The sequence below is a fragment of the Talpa occidentalis genome, unplaced genomic scaffold, assembly GCF_014898055.3.
Source record: "Talpa occidentalis isolate TD23 unplaced genomic scaffold, MPIMG_talOcc4v2.1 talOcc4.2, whole genome shotgun sequence".
Classification (NCBI taxonomy): domain Eukaryota; kingdom Metazoa; phylum Chordata; class Mammalia; order Eulipotyphla; family Talpidae; genus Talpa; species Talpa occidentalis.
The window spans coordinates 145,895,904-145,917,829 of record NW_023602073.1 but is presented as its reverse complement, the minus strand read 5'-3'; the positions used below and the strand labels follow the sequence as shown (position 1 = coordinate 145,917,829).

The 21,926-nt window shown below is 38.4% G+C and overlaps 1 protein-coding gene across 1 annotated transcript in view; it reads left to right on the top strand.

Moving 5' to 3' along the window:
* The window catches only part of OPRM1 (opioid receptor mu 1), an 83,401-nt gene extending 62,177 nt beyond the window's left edge, over nt 1-21,224 (top strand). The window contains 2 exon segments of the mRNA XM_054698163.1: nt 19,016-19,368; nt 20,689-21,224. Of these exon segments, the coding sequence (XP_054554138.1) occupies nt 19,016-19,368; nt 20,689-21,224 (889 nt within the window).
* Nucleotides 21,225-21,926: the final 702 nt, after the last annotated feature.

Genomic DNA, 21,926 nt, shown 5'->3' with positions numbered 1-21,926 from the left:
TAGACATAAAAACTCAGCTCCTAAAACATTTCTCGCTGATGATGACAAAATAACTGATCTTCCAACTGGCATTTAAAAATAATTTTGCCTAATCCTTTAGTTGATGTTTATGAAGTTCTATGTATCTAATTAGCAAAGAAAATAATCATATTATGTTTTCTTTTGTTAGCTGATCCCACAAGCATGAAGTGATTATTTGATACGAAAATGCTAATCTTTATTTAGCTTGCTTGATTATATAATGCAAATTATTCCATGAAAAATGCTATCAAATTACTTTTTACAGTCTGTGATTAAAAAACAACTAAGCTAATTTTTATACACATATAAATTTAAAAATACAAATACAAATTTAAAGCTACTTTTAGTTGGCAAGTCACGAAAAGAAACGGCAGGTCATACTTGACCCATGAGTCATCATTTGTCAACTTCTGGTACAGAATATGCTAAATAAAATTTATTTTCTTAGTGCCATGAAATAAGAGCATATCCTTTTTTCCTGAAATATTTATTTTTATGGGCCAGAGGTTTGTGCAGGGAGGCGTGGTGAGAGGATTCACCAGAGACATAGTGGGGAGCAGAATAGGCAGCTCTACTGAAATACACTGCTGAGGGGAGCAGCAGGCAAGACAGGAGAGGTCTGCTGTGACACGTGGGTATCTCCATGGCTGGGGATCAAACTTGTGCCACAGTGGCTGCCCATAACTTGATAGCTCTGAGACTTTAACCCCTGAGCCACCAGGGAGTCCCAAGAGCATATCATCTTCTTTGGCAAATTTGATTACATGCCATTGCTTTTAGATGAATACACAGTATTTTGCAAAAAATAACCTAGTTCCAATTTGCGGTATTTGCAGAATCAAAAGACAGAAATACAAATAGGAAGTTTAAAACAAAGCAGGAGAGTAGTCAGAGATTCTTATGACAGGGACATTGCTGATGTTGAAGTCAGGTTAAATCAGGAACAGTACGGGCTTGTCTCCATTCTCACCAGGCCTCATCTCCAAGCTCAACTCTCCATTTCATGCAGATGATCTGCAATATTCATTACCACCCTTAACCAGAAATAAGGGAGTAAGTGCTTATAAAATAGCATTTCTGAAAAATCCCCCTCTATTAGATAGGCTTTGTGGTTATCTTTAATCGGTACAATTTTCTAGGCTTTCTCACAGTATTTTCCTCTCAATCATGTGAAGCTTTCTGGAAAAATTGAAGCCCTCATCTGCAAATTTATATTAACTCCTCAGAAAATAGAAAAGCTCTCCTCTTGTGCCTGCACAAGAGCCATCCTGCTCCTAGTGGTGGCTGGCAGCTTTATTTCACTAAACCTCTTTTTATGTCCTTTCTAGCACAAAAGCTTGTCACTTGGATTTTTTCCCCTCTTCTTTCTGACTTATGTAACTTGCTCATTTGACAAAAAAATTTGCCAAAGTTCTCAAAGGTCACTTAAAAAAATATCATCCCTTGTATTTTCGAACTCACACTGGCTAACTGGATGAAGAAGATCCCTAAGGTAGACCGTGGTGTTCTCTGGTGCTCACTGTCCTTTGACTTGTCCATGGTTTTGTTGAGTGATTTCCTAAAGACTCACTGATACCTCCTCCCTGCCTGACTTTATACCTTGGATTTAGTCTCTGTGCATCTTGAAATAATGATCCTTTCATGAGTTGTACTCAGAAGGATTCCGGCAAGTATAGGGATTTTTATATTAGCCAGATGGCCACCAGGTATAACTTTGTAAAGGCAGCCAAGCTATGGCAAGCTTTAGCTGGATGATATATAATCTAACTAAAGAATCCTGAGGTTCTCAGAAACAAAGATTAAATAAACAATAAAATTTGAGTTTCCTTCCAACTGACTTATGAGTCAGTTGGAATTGACTCATTATAGCATAGATCTTCGCAACACACTTAGGCACATAGGAGAAGGCCTCCCAGGTTTTCCATTCCAGTAATTCTAATTCTTGGTTGCGAGTTAGAATTACCTGGAAAATCTCAAAAGCAAACAAACAAAAATATAGAAAGAAAGAAAGAAAGAAAGAAAAAAACTCACTGCACCTCAAGCTAATTAAATCAGAATTACAGGAGTATCTCTCAGGCACAGGTACCTGGAAAAGTTACCCAGGTGATTGCAATGTGCAGCCAAGACTGAGAAGTAAAGACCTGCGCTAAGCTATTCATTTTATGAATGAGAAAACTGTGTGCTATTTGTCAAAGAGGTTTAAGAGGTTTTTCCCAATATTTTCCTTCTCTGAACTTGAAGAAGCTACTTATAGAATAAATAAATTTAATTTAATTTAATTTATTTTATTTAAATTAAATGCTCAATGATGCACATCTGAAATTTATATGTTATAATTCAATGTAATTATAATAAACAAAATTTAAAGAAATGGTTAAGTAGTAAATTGAATTACCCCTGAGAAAAGTTGAAGCTCAGGATGTTTTAAAAATTCTCTTAAATTGACCATAAGATGTCTTCATAGAAGGCTTCTTGGAGTAGATTTGTGACATGAAAACCCGTGTTTGAATCTTATCTGATATCATAGTCCCAAAATCTGTTAACCTTTCCTAAAGGAATAATAATCATATTCTGTTCACATGGGCTTGAGGTCCACAGTAGATAGGGTGTATGTAAAAATGCTTACTTTTATCTCATACTAAGAAGTTCTGCTATTTGCTCCCAACTCATCTTCCTTCCTACAACATCAGCATGGCAATCCCAGCACTCACCTAGTGCTTTGATTGCCCTGACCTGTTGGTTAAACATATTATCCATTAAAATATTTTGAAATACAGTTTATTCCTCCAGAGTCATGGTTTCTACAGCAGCAACATCAGACATTGCATGGATGACACTTCATTGCAGTCAACTCCTTTCCAATGCCCAAGATCTTCCCCCAAATCATCCTGTTGGCCAATATCATGGTGTGAAGATAATTCTAAGGACAGATAACTGAAACTTACTTGACTCCTTATTGATAATTCTTTTTACATTTTCCAATAAATTTGGTGGGGAAAAAACATGCAAACCAACTATTTGGGGGAAAAAAGAACAGTTATTTTGTTACTCAAGGACTCCACATTTAAATTCTGTCCCAGTCAAAGCCTATAAAGCAGAAGGTATATCTCCATGCTTGGCTGCATATCATGAAACCCCTTCTTACCCAGCAGAGTCGTTTATATGAAATAGAAGAAATAACTTATATACAGGTATTCTCTGGACACTAGAACTCTGAATCTAGTGCTAACATTCCAGCTCTGGGATATGTTCTGGCTTCCATTATGAGCCTGACTTAATAATCACAGTAAAAAATGGCCAAAAGGACAGAGCCCTTCATGGAGGAACCACTAATGACGATACAGTGAGTCTGTTTGTGTGCCTGCTCCGAACACCTTCATAATGGATGTGACTGGGACTTGCAAAGCAATGTCTGTCAACTTCCTAAATCACTGTAAACTCCATAAATAAAGCAAGTACGTGGTAGAGAATATGATCCTGGAGACTTACAGTGTCCCTGAGAACTAAGACTATTTCATCCACAGAAGCTGTGGGGAACACAGCGATCAATGAAGCCTGCTGTCTTTCTGAGCATTTTTCTTTTCACTGAAATACTAGGTTCAGTGCCAGTGAAAGGTGGAACAATATGTGGGGGAGTATTAAATGTTAATTGAAAAATGCTGCTGGCAATAAAACAGAATATCAGACTCTGTGCCTGCCAAGAAGAGCCAGGGAAATGATTGTCGACATTATAATTTTATACTTACTCAGCCCCCATAGCTCTAAAAGAAAACCACATGGGCTGAATGAAATTAAATAGGAGCATACTTTTGATGATGATGGTGATCCAAGCCATTGAAATGAGAGGACCTACTCAAAGCAGACAGCACTGAGATCCTACAGTCTTTCCTTCTGACAACAAAAGATGTATCTAAAATAGATCTTATAAAATAACAAAAGATACATCTAAGGAATAAAGAGAATGTGTTAGATTGTTGCAGAAGTTTAGTTTCTTTCATTCCATTGAGTGATTTGACTCTTGTGACATTTTGTGAGTAGAGCAGGAATAAGTGGATAACCAAACACTAAGGAAGATGATGAAACCGAGGCTCATTGATTTCTTTGTTGTGCTTGTTGAACACCAGCTGTGTACAAAGTAGGAGCCCCAGATGGACAAATGAGAAAAATACTGTCCTACCTGATTCCCAAAGTACAGTCTAATAGAGAAGAAAATTAAACCATTTCATCAACTAATAATTGCCACAATAGGACTCTCACAAGTAACCATTTGTTCCTTCAACCACACTATCAGACAGATCCTATTCCCTATTCCACTATTACAATCAATTACTCTAGTTCTTCTTCCTCCATCACCAAGCCCCACAATGGGATAACTTCTTATTTATGTCTTTATTCAATTTTCCAAATTCTGTTAAGGATATTATATTTGTTTCGGAGACAAAAGAGAAAGTGAGAGAGAGGATCTTGGTTAATTTTCATAACACAATGAAAGAGAATCCTATTGACCATCATTTACAAATGCTTCTCAAAGCAGATATTGTAAGCATTTTTGAGGACATTGCCAGGGAATAGTGGATTCCCTAATGAAAAGAATTCAGGGGAAGAGCAATCTGGAGACTCACTCTCTAGGACATCCATCAGTGTGGTGTTGTCTAGAAACAAGGGCCCGGCTACTGCTAAGTTCACATAAACGCAGGCAGCAGAAAGCTCCCAGTAGCGCTCAGAGCTGAAACTTCTGTCCTTTAAACCTGCTATCCTTTTTTGGAATTTAGGATATAAGTACCCAAAGAACTGTGTCATTTGAACCTGATGAAATTTGTCCCTTTGTTGTCTTTCTCCCTGAGAGGACTTGGAATTCATATAGAAAACTTGGAATTCCTAAATGTAAAATTTGCACAAAATCATTCAATTTGGTGGCAAGTATATCCCAAGGTTATTTTTTGCTTTCAGTTTGAGAAGAGAACCGAAATCCATTACATCTCTGTTTTTTTCCTTCTCCCACTTTATTGTCCTAAAGAATCTAAGTGGGAGAGAGATTATATTCTGTTTATACATAAAGGCCAATATATTTTGTTTATTTTTAAATTAAATGTTTATATTTATTTTTAACTGAGTTAATATTTGGATCCCCCCCACCAAGTATCATCACCATAGTGCACCCACTACCCAATCCCCCCACCACCATATTCACCCCCGTTCCTCACCATAGTTAATTGTGGTTTCCTTCTTTTTTGCTTGGAGAAATGTGAAATATATAACCTTGATCACAAGTCAGAACTTTAAACATAAACTGTTGTCATAGTTTATGTTCCCCTCTTAAGTTTAGGATGATTTGTACTTTACTTTTTACATTCTTCAGGGTTTTTAAATGATGTACAATGCTATAATGAAGAAATATGCAACTAGTAATGTGAAAATAAAAGGGGAGAATATTTTCAATACAATAATGGTACTGAAAGGCAATAAATCATTTTACATTAGCAAAATTTTCCACTAAAATGCAAAAATGATTGTGCTTGTAGTTTTCCTTCTAAAATATAGTTGCATGCATTAATTTGTGACTAAAAGTGTTGTTAGTGCCAAATGAGTGTGTTCCAAGTTGGATGCCAACCCTATAGTCACTGATAACCCTCTTGTACCACACCGCTAAGTTGTCAAATTTTAAAAACTAATGGGTCTTAGTTGCTTTGCCAAATTACTGGTTTATTCATGAATCATATTTTCTCCTAAGAAGTGTTATTGAATTCTCCACAGGGGAAGGAAAACACCTTCCAAAATATCTTTCTGTCTGAAATTACTTAGAAAAAAAATCTCAATAAACTGTTTTCTGTTTCCTAGAAATGTCCCAGGTCAGCATGATAGTTAAGTCACAAAGGATTGTATAATTCAGGATGGAAATCAGTCATCATAAATATACATTTTATAGAAGCCAGGAATTAATTGCATTACTTTCTTTTTTCCTTCTATTGATCCTGAAAGATTTTGGACAGCACTGCTGCAGGAATTAATTGAATGCCAAAATATTTAGATACCAGCAGGTGCAGTGACACATTTAAAGGGATAAACAAGGAATGCTCATCAACAGCTTTGACAAATGGAATTTGAAATTAAGTCTTCGTGGATCCTAATTAAAGCTCTCTGTTGCAAAATTCAGGAGCAATAAGAACATTCTTAACCCAACTCCCTACACCATATCTGATACACAACTCTCTCCAGCATGCTATGCTATTATCAAACACTGTTAGTGGTTGTATGTACACCCACCCAAAAAACCCTCAATTATCCAGGTATTTAACTTGTATAGCAACCAGCACCTGGTACTCCAAATGTACAGCATTCAACATTTGTGTCCTTGACAACTATTCTAAACTTCAGTTCTCTTTAAAATAGGGACAATAACCATAGTTGTTTCAACTAATTGGATTTTTGTGAATATTGGTTTTTACAGACATACAAAAGGCAACATTTGTTTACATTATTGTTTATATTTTAGAAATATAGGACTCCCCCAAACTGTTGCCATATTGTGCTCCCACTGCCAAACTCCCACAGTCCACAATGCAAGTCCACTGTGCTCCTTCCCACAGTGTGCTGGCCCCTTCCCTGCCCACACCCTCTGGATGTCTCAGGTCTTGAATTTGGCTTTATCTGACCCTTTCTGCTTTCTGTATATCCCACATATAAGTGACTCCACCCTGTATTTGTCTCTCCCTCTGATTGACTTCCGCGTAATATCATCCCTTGCAATTCCATCCACACTGTCACAAGTGGCAGAAGTGTATATATTTTGAACACTGAGTAGTACAAAGCTCCTACTTCAAAGGGCAGGATTTTTGTTCCTTAGGATCCTAACACTTAAAATGCAAAAATATCTCTAGAAGATACTGAAAATAAGCACTATAAATATAAACCAGTTGCTTATAACTGAGCAAGCAGGTCCTTGTTTTGAATACTCCCACACCTAAGGACCGACTTGAACTAGACCTTGAAGGAATGAAATATATAGCAGGTGGAGACAGTTGGCCAAAGTCATGGTTAGGATGCATCGAAGGCACACGGGTGGCCATGGACTGAAAGGGGGAACCCAGTATGAGCTTTCATAGTCTCCCAGTTCCATCTATAATGGGCTCTTCCTGCTACAGATAGACCCCAAGTGGATGTTTGCCAAGACTCCCGAGGTAAATGCAGCTGTCGAGCTACAGTGCCCTCTAGGTGACCTGTACCCATCTGTGGACATCACTGGAAAGTTCCTATTATTTCCCTCCAATTGCTGATTATTGCTGGCCTGCTGGTATGACCTCCTGATCCAAGCACACTCTGCTGCCAGTGCTCATGGCAGAAAGCCACCAGGAGTATACTGGAAGCCAGCCAAAATTGGACTTCTTGGGGCTTCTCTGGTGGTGCAAGGGGTTAAGTGTCAGCATTATGAAACCAACCACAGATACTGAAGCACAAGTTTGATCTCCAGCCAGACAGCTGACCCACATGGTGCAGCAGACCTCTCCTGTCTTGCCTGCTGTTCCTCTCAACAGTGTATTTCAGTCACTCCACCTGTTCTATTCCCCATTCTGTCTCTGGTGAGTCCTCTCACCCCCTGCACCTATGGCTTGCACCCCAGCTCTTGTATGCATAAATAAATACATCTTAAAAATAAATTAGACTTCTTAAACTCACTGCAGCAAGGCAGACAAAACACCACAGCAATTGTCATTTCTATTTGGTGACTGAGAAGAGGATTCCTGGAGGTGGAGTTCTGACTGCATAGGTGCTATCTCAAAGCAAGAGGAATTTGACACATGGACTTTCTGTTTGGGAGGCAGCATTAACACAGCATGGTCGAAGCTGTCTTAGAAAAGGAACAATGGTTGCTAAATGTTAACCAGGAGAGGGAGAGTTGGATGTGTTTATGGTTGCAGGTGATCTGGGTGTTATCTGGGTGACTCAAGTTATGGAGTCAACTTGTTGTTTGGTTTGTTGTTTCATTTAATTAATTAATTTTTAACTCAGGTGATATTGGGTACCCCCTCAGGTATCACCACCTTAGCGGTGCATTCACCACCAACTCACGCACACTCCACCACCACAAGACCACTGTGCCTCCCTCCCTCCCTACCCCCTCCAGGCCTGGTGTCTCTCTGCTAGTCAGCTATCAAGGTTTAGCTTTTCAGCTTCTCTTTATCTGTCAACTTGTTTTTTTTTTTTTTGTTGTTGCTTCAGTCCGGGACTGTCCTCATCTGAGGTTGATACAGAATTGTGTTCTGTGAAGGAATACCACAGCCTGACCGTAGCAATGAGGCACACTCCTTGAAAGCTGTCAAGTACTTTTTCCCTTCGCTGTTACTTAACCTCACTATTCCATACCACACCCTCTTCTCTTCTGGTAATCGGGACGAATTTTAAAGAGGGATTAATGTGGAATAATAAGGTGACATAAGGCAGAAAGGTATGATTTTATTTCTTTAGCAGAAGCTAGAGGTGGGTGGAATCCCTTGAGAACAGGAATGCTGTGTTGAAAGAGGTACATGCAAGGGTGGGCATTAGCATCAGGACAATTCAGCACATGCTAGGCAAGGAGACAGTAGAGGGAAGATTTAGCATGGGCCCTGCACTCCAGAAATATACCCACTGATTGATAAAACAAATAATGTCATTATAATCATCCCATATCATGATCATCCTAATGTGTTAACGTCTGTGAGTGTTAACCCACACTAAGACTTCATGGTCAAGCATGCAAAGGGTTGAATTTTATTTTCAAGTTTGTTAATAACATTAGATATGCTTTTATTCAACACTCAAATAAAAACTTTTTAAAAGTAAACACAATACAATGATGTTCAGATTGAGAACAAGCACAAGATTCCATTCCCAGCCTACAAACTCTAGAACAACTTTTAGAAATTATTTTTAAAGAAAAACTTAAAACAAAAAACCAATGAATAGTCATACATAAAATTATGAAAATGATAGAAAAATTCTTGGTAGGTGATGTGGATGTTTAAATGGTTTCTATTGAAGTCACTCCTACTTTCACTGCTGCCATTTGAATCAACTGAAAGATATGAAGAAATGAATCAGCAGATAAATGGGAAAAAATACCAATTTTGTTACTGATGATTATTTTGATGGTGGGTGTGACTTAATTGCACAGTAATAATGGCTTCCTAATCCCAACCCCAGAATGAGGTAACCTGCCAATCTAGCTGTAGAACACTGGTGGCTACCCATATGGGACCAAGCCCTTTAGAATTTAGAATTTAGAACCTAGAATAGAAGGATATAATATGTGTTTCCCCCAGACAGCTGAATATCAAAAAGAGAGAAGGCATGTAAATGAGCTAAGTGCACTACTCCTTTTGAATGGAGTAAATGATTTAAAAAAAAAAGCTAAATTAGTCATTGATGACTTTACTCATGAAATATGAATTCAGGAGAAATCAGACTAAAACCCTGAAGGACTGCCTGGGGCACAGCACAGAAAATATGAGCCTCTGGTTGTAGAAGCGACCCTAGGGTGTTCTGTGATAGGGTGAATTTCCATAATCGTGGGAGCCATGTTAGTAGCCTTGTGTGTTTCTAGGAGTCATCAGAGAAGCAGCATCAAAGGAAGTTTAGAAAGAACACGCCATGGGAAGATACATGAAAGACAGTATTTTGAGTTAGGTGCATTGGTAGGATTTTATTCTAGCTAAATTCCCCACCCCCCACATTCCATAGTCACACCCTAGAGCCTGTCATCATCAAGCAATCCAACACCTCCCCTTCAGAACACCCACTCATCAGAAAAACTCTCAGAATTCTCAGGCCCTGGATTTCTTGCCTCTCATAAAACTTTCCAATCCTTTACCCCAACTGTTTCTGCCATGCACTATCATCTCATGTGAGCACTTAACACTGCCTAACAAATGTTTCTTTGTTGACTGCATTTCCCTGCTCTTCTCTCGGCCAGACTCCTCACATTCCTTACTCTAGCACCTTGCTTAGTTGATGTCCTAAGCTTTGGCTTCATTTATTCATTCAGCAAATATTTATAGTGTGCCTATGCAACAGAATTAAAAACAACAAATATGGATTCTTTCTAGAAATCTGGCAAAAATGAGAAACAGAAATGGAAATCACAAAATGGAAAATAAGATCAAAAGGGATGTCACTAGAAAAAACAGAAGCAAACAGAAAAATCTTCACCATTTGCAAAATTTTTCTGTCTCGGGACCAGTATTTTTACTGTTGTTTCTAGTAATAATCCGGAAGTGAATTCGCTTCGTTGTGCTTTAAGACCTTGCATTTTCTGTTATTTTAGATGAAGTTTTCTTAAAAAATCCTTTCTTGAAGGGTTCCCCCTCTTCCTCTGCAGAGCACCATATCTCCTAAGTGTTTTCTACGTCCTCTGCCTCCCTCATTCCCTCTTTGTTTTTTAACCTGATCTATTTATCTTCCTACCCTATCATGACACAGAACTTATCAAGACCATTAACAATGTATTTTGCTAACAATGCATTTCACTCAATGGCTGCAACACCCAGACAATTGGACAGCTGTAGAATTCCCGAAGCTCACTCCTCTTTTGGTGCCTGACCTTCAGTCCAGCATTTCTCCCTTTTCTCTGTCTGCCCCTACTTCTTCCTCCTTCATCAGGCTTTCACCTGGACCCTTCTCTCTTCCTTGCACTTACTTTTTCCTAAAATGCTCTTCTCCCACCTCCTGCTCTGTCTACCACGCACATGTCAACAATTCCAGATCCACCCCTCCAGGATCATCTAGGAGCTGCCAGTTTTGTGTCTTCACCAGATATCTAATAGGTATTCAACAAAACAATAAACTGAAATACATCCTAATGCATCCTTTCCACTTCAGTGTCTCCTCTTTCCTTTGAAACTAAACTATGGAGCTGAGCTTTATTGTGTCAAGAGAGAGGAAGCTACAAGAGAACACAGATCACAAAGAAGCTCTTGGCTATAAGTTCCATTTACAGGGTTTGGAAAGCCTTAGCATTAAATGCACAAGTAGGAACACTACATTTCTAGAAAGTAATTGTCTTGCTGTTACTTCCTAATTATCTCAATTTGTTATACCTTCTTAAATGATATTATTGATGATTTTGTTCTTATTTATGTAGGGGTGGTGTTGCTGGTGGTGGTGGTGGTGGTGCTGGTGATGATGAATAAGAAAGAACAAGGGTACTTTGGGAAGTGTTGCATCTCAGAAACCAATAGCAAGTGCAGATGTCCAAAAGAGAGTTGGTAGCCTCCCTGGTGGCCTAAGGGTTAGGTCTCAGTACCATCACCACTATGGCCTGAGTTCGATCCCTGGCCAGGGAGCTGACCCACATGGCACAGCAGACCTCTCCTGTCTCGCCTGCTGCTCCCCTCAGCAGTGTATTTCAGTGGATCTGCCTGTTCTGCTCCCCACTCCATCTCTGGTGAATCCTCTCACCCCCTGCACCTCTGGCCTATACCCAAGTTCTTCTAGTAAATAAATAAAAAATAAGAAGAAAATTCAAAGAAAAATAAAGTTTGAAAAAGAGAGGGTTGGCACAGATTTATGGTCAACTAATCTTTGACAAAGGAGCAAAGACTATGCGTTGGAGAAAAGAAAGTTTGTTCAATAAATGGTGCTGGGAAAACTGGGTCGCTACATGAAAAAAATGAAGCTTGACCACTACCTCACACCATACACAAAAATCAACTCAAAATGGATTAAAGAACTAGACATAAGACCTGAAACCATAAAATACATAGAAGGAAATATAGGCGAAACACTACGGGATTTGCACATCAAAGACATCTTTACAGACACATCACCCAAAGCAGTGATAGTGAAGGCAAAGATAAACAGCTGGGACTACATCAAATTAAAGAGCTTCTGCACAGCAAAAGAGACAATAACAAAAACAAAGAGAAACCCCACCAACTGGGAGAACATTTTTGCACACAACACTAATGATAAAGGACTGATCACAAAAATCTGCAAAGAGCTGATGAGACTCAACAACAACAAAGAAAATAATCCAGTCAAAAAATGGGCAGAAGAGCTAAAAAGAAACTTCTCTGAAGAGGAAATGCAAATGGCCAACAGGCATATGAAAAAATGTTCAACATCACTTGTCATCAGGGAAATGCAAATCAAAACTACCATGAGATACCATCTTACACCAGTGAGAATGGCACATATTAAAAAAACTAGCAACAACAAGTGTTGGCGAGGGTGTGGAGAAAAAGGAACTCTTCTGCACTGTTGGTGGGAGTGCAAACTGGTCCAACCACTATGGAGAGCTGTGTGGAGATTTCTGGACCTACTAAACATAGAGCTTCCAATGATCCAGCAATTCCACTTCTAGGTATTTACCCAAAGGACACAGAAACATCAATTCCAAAGAACACCTGCACCCCTATGTTTATAGCAGCACTGTTTACAATAGCTAAGCTTTGGAAACAACCCAAATGCCCAAAAATAGATGACTGGATTAAGAAGATGTGGTACATATATACCATGGAATATTACTCAGCATTCAAAAAAGATAAACACATGCAATTTGCAGCAACATGGATGGCGCTGGAAGGGATCATGCTCAGCGAAATAAGCCAAAAAGAAAAAGAAAAATACCGGATGGTCTCACTCATGGCAAGAATCTAGAAAACTTAAATAAGGGACCAGGAAAATGAATAACTATAAGAAAGTGAAAATCAAAATCAACAAAAAACTATGAACCAGAGACACTTTTTGGGGGGTGAGGGGCGGGAGGGGAGGGATTGGGGTCAGAATGGGGGGGTTGCAATTGTATGGGGAATATAAAAATAAAATTTATTATTTAAAAAAAAATAAAAAAAATAAAAAAGAGAGGGTTGGAAAGGTAGTGACAGAACTTGAAAGAGAGGTTTTGAGTCAACTACATAGAATCACTAGGCAAAACCATGGATTGGGACAGAGAAAGTCATGGATATGGATATGGAAGTCACTCAGTTCTTTAAAACTTTGATTCTGTTATAACATTCAATATAATGAAAAGTATCTCAAAATTCAAAGCTATTCCAATTTGGGGTCTCTTCTTTGAAAAGAAGATTGAAAAAACTTCTATGACTACCTTGTTTTAGCTCTATAGTGATCTCAAAATAAAGCCACATCATCAAAAAAGGGCTCCCAGAAATACACATGACCCACAATATCATATGGAGGGGACCTATTCATGTTAGATGGAGCCCAGAGAAATGAAGGAGGGAGCGAATCTCAAATGTGTGTGCATCTCTCTTCCTCGGGCTCTCTCACTATGAAACAAAACAATCAATCTTTATTTTTTAATTGTGTTATTTTATTTGTGGCAACAATGTTTTACGACACTGTATATGATTTAGGGGTACAGGTTCATACCTCTTGTATGTGACAATACCATCCCACGACCAAACCCCAAGACCTCCACCATAGCCCATGAGACCTCTTCCTCCTCCTTTGGGCTCCCTCCTGATTCCCTCACTCTCTGGTAGCCTCACTTCTACAGTCATATTTCTAAGGGTTGCTTGGATTTAATTTTCTCTACCTTTATTTAGTTTTTCTATATGACACATGAGTGAAATCATCCAATATGTGTCTTTCCTCTTCTGACTTATTTTGCTTAGTAAAATCCCCTCCAGGTCTATCCCTGTTGAGCAAATGGCAAGGGTTCATCTTTTTTTTAACAACTTACTAGTATTCTATTGTGTATATAAATCACATCTTTTTAATCTACTCCTCAGTTGTTGGGCACTTATGTTATTTCCAAAACTTGGCTATTGTCCTCACACTGCAATAAACACAGGAGTGCACATATCCCTTCAAATTACCATGTTTCCATCCTTAGGGTAGATGTGGAGAAAAAAAATCCTCATACACTGCAGGGTGGTGCAGTCCTTACGGAAAACAGTATGGAAGTTTCTCAAAATATTAACAATAGATCTACCGTATGACACAGTCATCAATATAATCTTGTAAACTCCTTTCAGATCTCCTCATCATTTCATGACCTTCTAAGACCAAAGTTCTTTTCAATTTAACAACAAATTGACAAGACAGAAAGAAATATTCCCTCTTCACTTTTATTTCAAAAGCTTCTGATTCCCTACAAAAATGTTTTAAGGAGCACATACACACAGCTAACCAATATTTTTCCTATATTTAATCCTATTCCAAAAGCATTTACTGATGCCCAATCTTGTGCTCAATACTGTAGTGAATAGATAATTATATCTTTATTTCTTTTAACTTTTTTGTTCATGCTTTCATATTTTAATTATACTGAGTGATGATATATGCAATATCATCACTAAAATTATATGTAAAACCTTGTATTTGCTGTTCTAAATGCAATAGATGATTTTGCTGACTACTTATGCCCTCTAAAAGTTAATAATCTGTAGCATACGCTTCATAAAGAATTTTTAAATACTGATATTGGTAGAATTGTTTTGCCATATTTTGAAGTTCTTTTTTTGTGCCTTCAATATTAAAGAAATGCCTAGAGATATGTCATTATTTGAAGGTACAGGTAATGCACACTTGATTATTTTTTATGTACAAAACTCTCAGATCCTAAAATAGAAAAACAGAAATTTCCTCTTCTCTTAGAACTCCCAAATTTGAAAGCGAAGGTATTTCTAAGTTCTAAAGACCAGTCTTTAGTGTAAAAGCAAAACATTGTTAGCTATGAACCAGAAAGCCCTAGCTCTGAGGTAGATGTTCTGATGCTGTTTTTGAAGTCATTTGGTCTAAAGAGATGAATAATCTATTTGTTTGTAAGCAAAAATCTGAAGGCACAGATAAGAATACTTTGTCCAATTACAATTGTTTAAATACATCAGAGGATGTAGCAGAGCAATATTTTTCTATTATACACAAACATTTTTACAGTGTACATAAATCAAGGAAACAAAATATGATTTTTACATAAATAACTGGTAAGATAAATAGTATTTATGCCCTGCAGTAAAATTTTCAGAAATCAAATAAAGCAGGAAATAAGCACTTCTTAAAAAAGCATAATTAATCCAAAAAATGTCAGCTCTTGTCCACGATGAAAGAATCTCTCCTTTTGTTTCCTCTGCTCTGTCCAGAGCACATGGAGACATTGTCATTCCCTCCCGTTCTTTTCTAATTCTAAAAGGAGGATTTGAGGAGCCTTGTGAAAAAAACATAAAGTAAAATAAGAGAAATAAAAGAGAAAGGAGGCGAATTGGGAGACCAAAAAGAGAATGAAATTGTGAGACTCACAGGAGTTAGTACAATAGAAATGTATTTGATTTTAGAGGATAAAAAGAGAGAAGCATTCAACCAAAGAGACTGTGGGGACAGAGCCGGGCCCAGCACATTCACCTCCTGGGAGGAGGCTCCTCTGTGTTTAATTTCTTATCAGCCCTCTCTGTCCTCTCTTCTAGGGCAAATTAGCAAACAATGGTCACTTCCTGCCGTTGTCAAAGGTCTGAGGTTACAAACCTCTTCTTTTGCTAGTATAAGCTCATTGGAAATTTGGTCACTGACCACACAAAACCATTTTGAAATCAATGTAAGTGAAATGTTTTAGGATATTTTATAGCAAAGTGCAAATTCAAAATAAAAAAAAAAAACACTGATGTCTGGTCTCTTTCTATGTAAATACCTAGTGAAGAGTGTCATCACCGCTTTTGGTTTTGGTTATTTTATTTTATTTTAAGATTCATTTTTTATTATGCATACAAGAACTGAGGTATAGGCCAGAGGTGTTGGGGGGGTGAGAGGATTCACCAGAGACAGAGTGGGGAATAGAACAGTTGGACTTGACTGAAATACACTGCTGAGAGGAGCAGTGGGAGAGTGAAGAAAGGTCTGCTGTGCCATGTGGGTAGTTCCCTGGCCAGGGATCAAACTCGCACTGCAGTGGCTGCAGACATCTTCTTAGGTTGTGTCTTAAGCCCTTGCGCCACCTGGGAGGCCCTGGTTTTAGCTATTTTAGAACTCTCTCTCTCTCTCTCTCTCTCTCTCTCTCTCTCTCTCTCTCTCTCTCTCTCTCTCTCTCTCTCTCTCTCTCTCTCTCTCTCTCACACACACACACACACACACACACCCCAAACACACACAAACACACAAAAACACACACACTTACCTGCCTGAGATATCAAAATGGAATGGATAATAAAGGAGAAATTCAAGAAAATAGTCATACGATCACCTTCTTCATCTCAATAACCTAAAATGTAGGGCAAGTGCCTTAATTTCAGTGAATTTATTCAACAGGGTATTAAAAGATGACACTCTGGAGATCTTTTCTCTCCACTGAAAGTGTGACTTTCTTTATGTGAGGGTAAGTGGACATAAAAGCCATGGCAGATATGAGAAGTGTATTCTCTCAGCACAATGCTGAATATATAAAAAGAGGCTCATTGAATCCTTACTGAATTAAATACCTGTTTTTTTCACTAGTAGTAGCAGAAGGAAGACAAGCTCTGCTTGGTAAAAATACAAAAGGGCAGAAAATCAACCCAAGAAAAAGAAGCATGTCTTCCGTGCATTCCAAGAAATGCCACTGTGAGCTCCTAAAAGAGATAGTAACCAGTGTGGAAAGCACTACAATACCAACAAGCTGGGTTCTAGAATGTGTTTTTCCCCTTTTCAAGCTTCTTTGGTTCATTTTATTTTTGGACCAAGGTAGGGTTATCACAACTCAAGAATCAGCTCACAACCCAAGTGAAACAGCAGCAACAACAAGAGATTGCAAAGCCCACTGGGAACACATATGTACTCCACATTCCGTGTTGCTCTGTTTAGCATAAATTGGTCAAAATCAATGATGCTTTGGTAACTAGTAATAGTTGGGGAGATAGCATAAAGACTGGATCCACAGGCAAATTGGAATTATTTTATAATCATACAAGGGAAGGACTTTAGAAACAAACGTTATGTGTGAAACACAGAAGGCTGGACCAGCAGCCAGTGAGATGTGTTCCACACTGCCACTTCCCCAATGCAGTGTCTGGCAATTCCATAAAATCACTCATCTGGGTCAAGCATTGAAGGTCCTGAAAAGAATATAATTTTTTTAAGAAATAATTCCATGGCAATTCATTTGGATTCGTATAGGCCATAAGCGAGTCCACCACCTAGAACAAATTTAAAGAAATGCATACAAGGAAAATTTCAATGAGATAGTTAGAAAGAAAAGAAGTAGCGTGGGTCACTGCCTAGAGAAGACCCAGGTTACTTGGCACAGCACACCAGACAGTGTCAGCAAGACCCAGTGAGTACAGGAGAATCACTCTGCAGACAGACCACTTGATCCTCCAGTTCTCATCGCCACTGAACCCGAGGCCCAGTAAGAATAGGCAGAAGGGATGGGGAGGGGATTGTGTGCTGCCGTCCAGCAGGTCTACCCAGACCCACTCGGGCAAACTGGATAGCAGAGACAGTCCACCTTGCCATGTCTTCAGACTCAGGTCTCCGCCTAAAGCATGGTGTGATTCTGTTCACCTAGCTTCTGGGACAGCACCCACAGGACCACATCAGAATAGAACAGAACAAAAAGCTCATGCTGGCTTGCTGTTCCTTCACATCCCTCTATCCCTTCAGAGAAAGCCTTTGGAGATGTGCTGGAGGCAATTAGAATTCCCAAACCTTTAGTCTAGTACAAGTCTCTTTCATGTATTTAGGAAATTGCTCAATCCCCTTTTCCATGTTGCTGTGATTCAAACTGTGAGTAATTGGGATAAGAATACTGGCTATCTTTAGAAGTCTTTCTGGACAAATTGAGAAAAATTAAATTACAGCATTGTTCCTGTAAAATGCCAATTGAAATAGCTTTTAGAGAAATTCACTTCTCTTTTCATGATGTAGGACCCTAACCTAATTTTGTTCCACAAACATCTCACTCTAGAGGAGGAAATGAAATTTTTTAACTGAAATAAGCATACATCAATAACTACCTAGTGCTAAGATGAGCCTGAAGAAAAGGTTAGAATTATTATGAGTCATAAAACTGACAGTAAAGAACCTGATTATTTAACAGAAAACACTCTATTTAAGATAAGATGTGAAATGGAAGGTCGGCTGGGGAGCAAAGTGACTAATGTGATTGAGCGCACCTTTAGATCACACAGATCTGTCATCAGTGGTGTAGTAAGAAGTGTTCTTTTTTCCTGCTTTTGGGAAGAGACTTCTGCTTATAAATATCATCAAAAATTATATACTATTTTATATTACATAACATACACATCTATTGCATAATATAATAGTATACATGTACATCAATGAAATGAGATATATATGAAATAAAGAATACATAAATATGTATTTATAGATATATAATTTCTCATATATTTAGAACTAAAATGAATTCTCATTCAGTGTCTGGATACTGGCTGAGAGTTTCGTGTGTCTATTATGCCTATCACAGTTCCTGGTGCATAAAAAATAAAGTAAATCAGTATGGCAGCTATAATTATAAACATTTTACAGATAAAACTTATAGGTAGAGAAATTGGGAAAATATAAGGCATAACTACATGATTATAAATAGCCAATATAGGTCTCTCTGGGGGCCTAGGGGTTAAGTCTCAGTGCTGCCACCACTATGGCCTGAGTTCGATCCCAGGCCAAGGAGTTGACCCACATGGCGCAGCAGACCTCTGCTGTCTCGCCCGCTGCTCCCTTCAGCAGTGGATTTCAATAGCTCTGCCTGTTCTGCTCCCCACTCTGTCTGTGGTGTATCCTCTCATCCCCCACAACCCTGGCCTACATCCCAGTCTCCTACATTAAACAAAGCCAATCTATTTTTATGTATTTTTATATTTTTATATATATTATATATAAAAATAAATTTAAAATAAATAAATAAATAAATAAAAATACAAAAGAAAGCCAATCTAGTACTAGATTTCTACCATATCTAATTGCAAATGTTGCCAACTAATTTTTTTCTTTTTTTTTAATTGGAAGTGTATCTATGTTTCACATTGGAAACTTCTTCTGAACCTGTCAATGTCTTCCTTTCGTCTCCTAGATACACCAAAATGAAGACTGCCACCAACATCTATATTTTCAATCTTGCTCTGGCAGATGCCTTAGCGACCAGTACCCTGCCCTTTCAGAGTGTCAATTACCTGATGGGAACATGGCCCTTTGGAACCATCCTCTGCAAGATTGTGATCTCCATTGATTACTACAATATGTTCACAAGCATATTCACCCTCTGCACCATGAGTGTTGATCGCTACATTGCAGTCTGCCATCCTGTCAAAGCCCTAGATTTCCGCACTCCCCGCAATGCCAAACTTGTCAATATCTGCAACTGGATCCTCTCTTCAGCCATTGGTCTGCCTGTAATGTTCATGGCAACAACAAAGTACAGGCACGGTGAGTAATGTTGCAAGCCCGAAGGATGAAAAGTTATAGAGTAATATGTTGGTGAAGTAATGAACCAAGTAGAATTTATGAAGCAGTTCTATGTGTTCCTCAAATTGTAATTTTAATGATTCTTTCCAGAGAAATGGTTTTGAATATTTTGAAATAGGAATTTTCTCTATCATTGTAAGTCTTCTAAATATTTTAAAGAAAATATAATCTATTGGCTCCTGATTTCTCTGCACTTACTTGATCAAAATGATGGGGAAATAAGAACATAGCTCTTTCCGGAGTAATTAGAGTTTAAACCCAAAAAGGTATTCAGTAGAAGCTTGTTTTAAAATGTTAAGTGACAAATTTATCTTTTTAGACCTCATATCAGAATGATGAATCATCCATCTGCAAGTGGAGTGAAAACACCCGTTAGCTGCAATCTCCTATAGACTTTGACAGTGGTTGCATTTTTTATATCAATATAAACCCTTCAGATGATCTACTTCATGGTGGGAGTCCACAGTTGCTGGCTTAATGTATATAAAAAATTAAATTTTTAGGAAAAAACTAGAAATAGCTCTCTCTGAAAATCAACAAGAGCTGAGTTTCTCCCACAATTTCTTTATTTTTTTTTAATTTAAATATTAAATTTTATTTTTATATTCCCCCATACAATTGCAAACACCCCATTCTGACCCCAATCCCTCCCCTCCCGCCCCCCACCTCCCAAAAAGTGTCTCTGGTTCATAGTTTTTGTTGATTTTGATTTTCACTTTCTTATATTCATTTTCCTGGTCCCTTATTTAAGTTTTCTAGATTCCTGCTATGAGTGAGACCATCCGGTATTTTTCTTTTACTTTTTGGCTTATTTAGCTGAGCATGTTCTCTTCCAGCGCCATCCATGTTGCTGCAAATGGCATGTGTTTATCTTTTTTGAATGCTGAGTAATAGTCCATGGTGTATAGGCACCACATCTTCTTGATCCAGTCATCTATTTCTGGGCATTTGGGTTGTTTCCAAAGCTTAGCTATTGTAAACAGTGCTGCTATAAACATAGGGGTGCAGGTGTTCTTTGGAATTGATGTTTCTGTGTCCTTTGGGTAAATACCTAGGAGTGGAATTGCTGGGTCCTATGGAAGCTCTATGTTTAGTAGGTCCAGAAATCTCCACACAGCTCTCCATAGTGGTTTAAATCTTCCTTTTCTTGTTTGCATAACATAATAGCTTTACATTAGCTCTGGCCAAGGCTATAAATTAGTAAGAAAAACGGTAATAAGAATACACAGTGATATAATTAAATGTTGCTGCTAATTCTTCCTTTTAATTCTTTTCTTCCAGGTTCCATAGATTGCACACTAACATTCTCTCATCCCACTTGGTACTGGGAAAACCTGCTGAAGATCTGTGTTTTCATCTTTGCCTTCATCATGCCGGTCCTCATCATTACCGTGTGTTACGGACTGATGATCTTACGGCTCAAGAGTGTCCGGATGCTCTCTGGCTCCAAAGAAAAGGACAGGAACTTGAGAAGAATCACCCGGATGGTGCTGGTGGTCGTGGCGGTGTTCATTGTCTGCTGGACGCCCATCCACATCTACGTCATCATTAAAGCCTTGATCACCATCCCAGAAACTACTTTCCAGACTGTTTCCTGGCACTTCTGCATTGCTCTGGGTTACACAAACAGCTGCCTGAACCCAGTCCTTTATGCATTTCTGGATGAAAACTTCAAGCGATGCTTCAGAGAGTTCTGTATCCCAACTTCGTCCACCATTGAGCAACAAAACTCCACTCGAATTCGCCAGAACACGAGAGACCACCCCTCCACGGCCAACACGGTGGACAGGACGAACCATCAGGTACGCAGCTTCTAGAATTAGGTGTACCTACTGGGAATGATGTAACAATGATAGAGTTTTATACCCATCTAAGATTTTACTCCATTAGAAGGAGGTTGATAATGTAGTTATTGAGAGTCAGCATGAAAAAGCAGGAGAGAGGGCCAAACTGTGATCTTAGTATTGGAGGACAGCTTCATTTTATAAACTGAGCTCTATCTATTTTCACATATTCATTGAGATATCCAGATAGGCCATTGAGAAAGCATAAAGTTGCTAGAAATCACTATTTTCATAGCTTTGTCTTCTATGCAAAATCTGTAGTTAGCATATTGTGGAAAGGACTCTGCTTGTTTTCATTTTTCCCCAGTGCTGATATATATTTCATACATATCTCCCCAAAATCCCTTCAAAAGCTCTGCTTCTGTGGTTGAAGAGAAAAGGTCAGCAGTTAGCCCAATGTGACAGATACAAAATGTTCCCAGCAAGTCAGCGTGACAACAAAGGAGAACGGAGAAGAAACGGCCAGTTCTGGCTTTGTTAAGCTATTTCTTTGCAAATTTCTTTGCAAATTTTTACAGTTGAATTTCAGAGTAAAGATCAAACACAATTAGATGGTAATTTAGTTCTAATTAATTATTAGAACTGAGTCAGTTTTATAACAGTTCTCATACCCATTGGGGTTAATATTGTGAGGAATGACATTACTGTTAGTTATATTTCTAGGTGCAGGAGAGT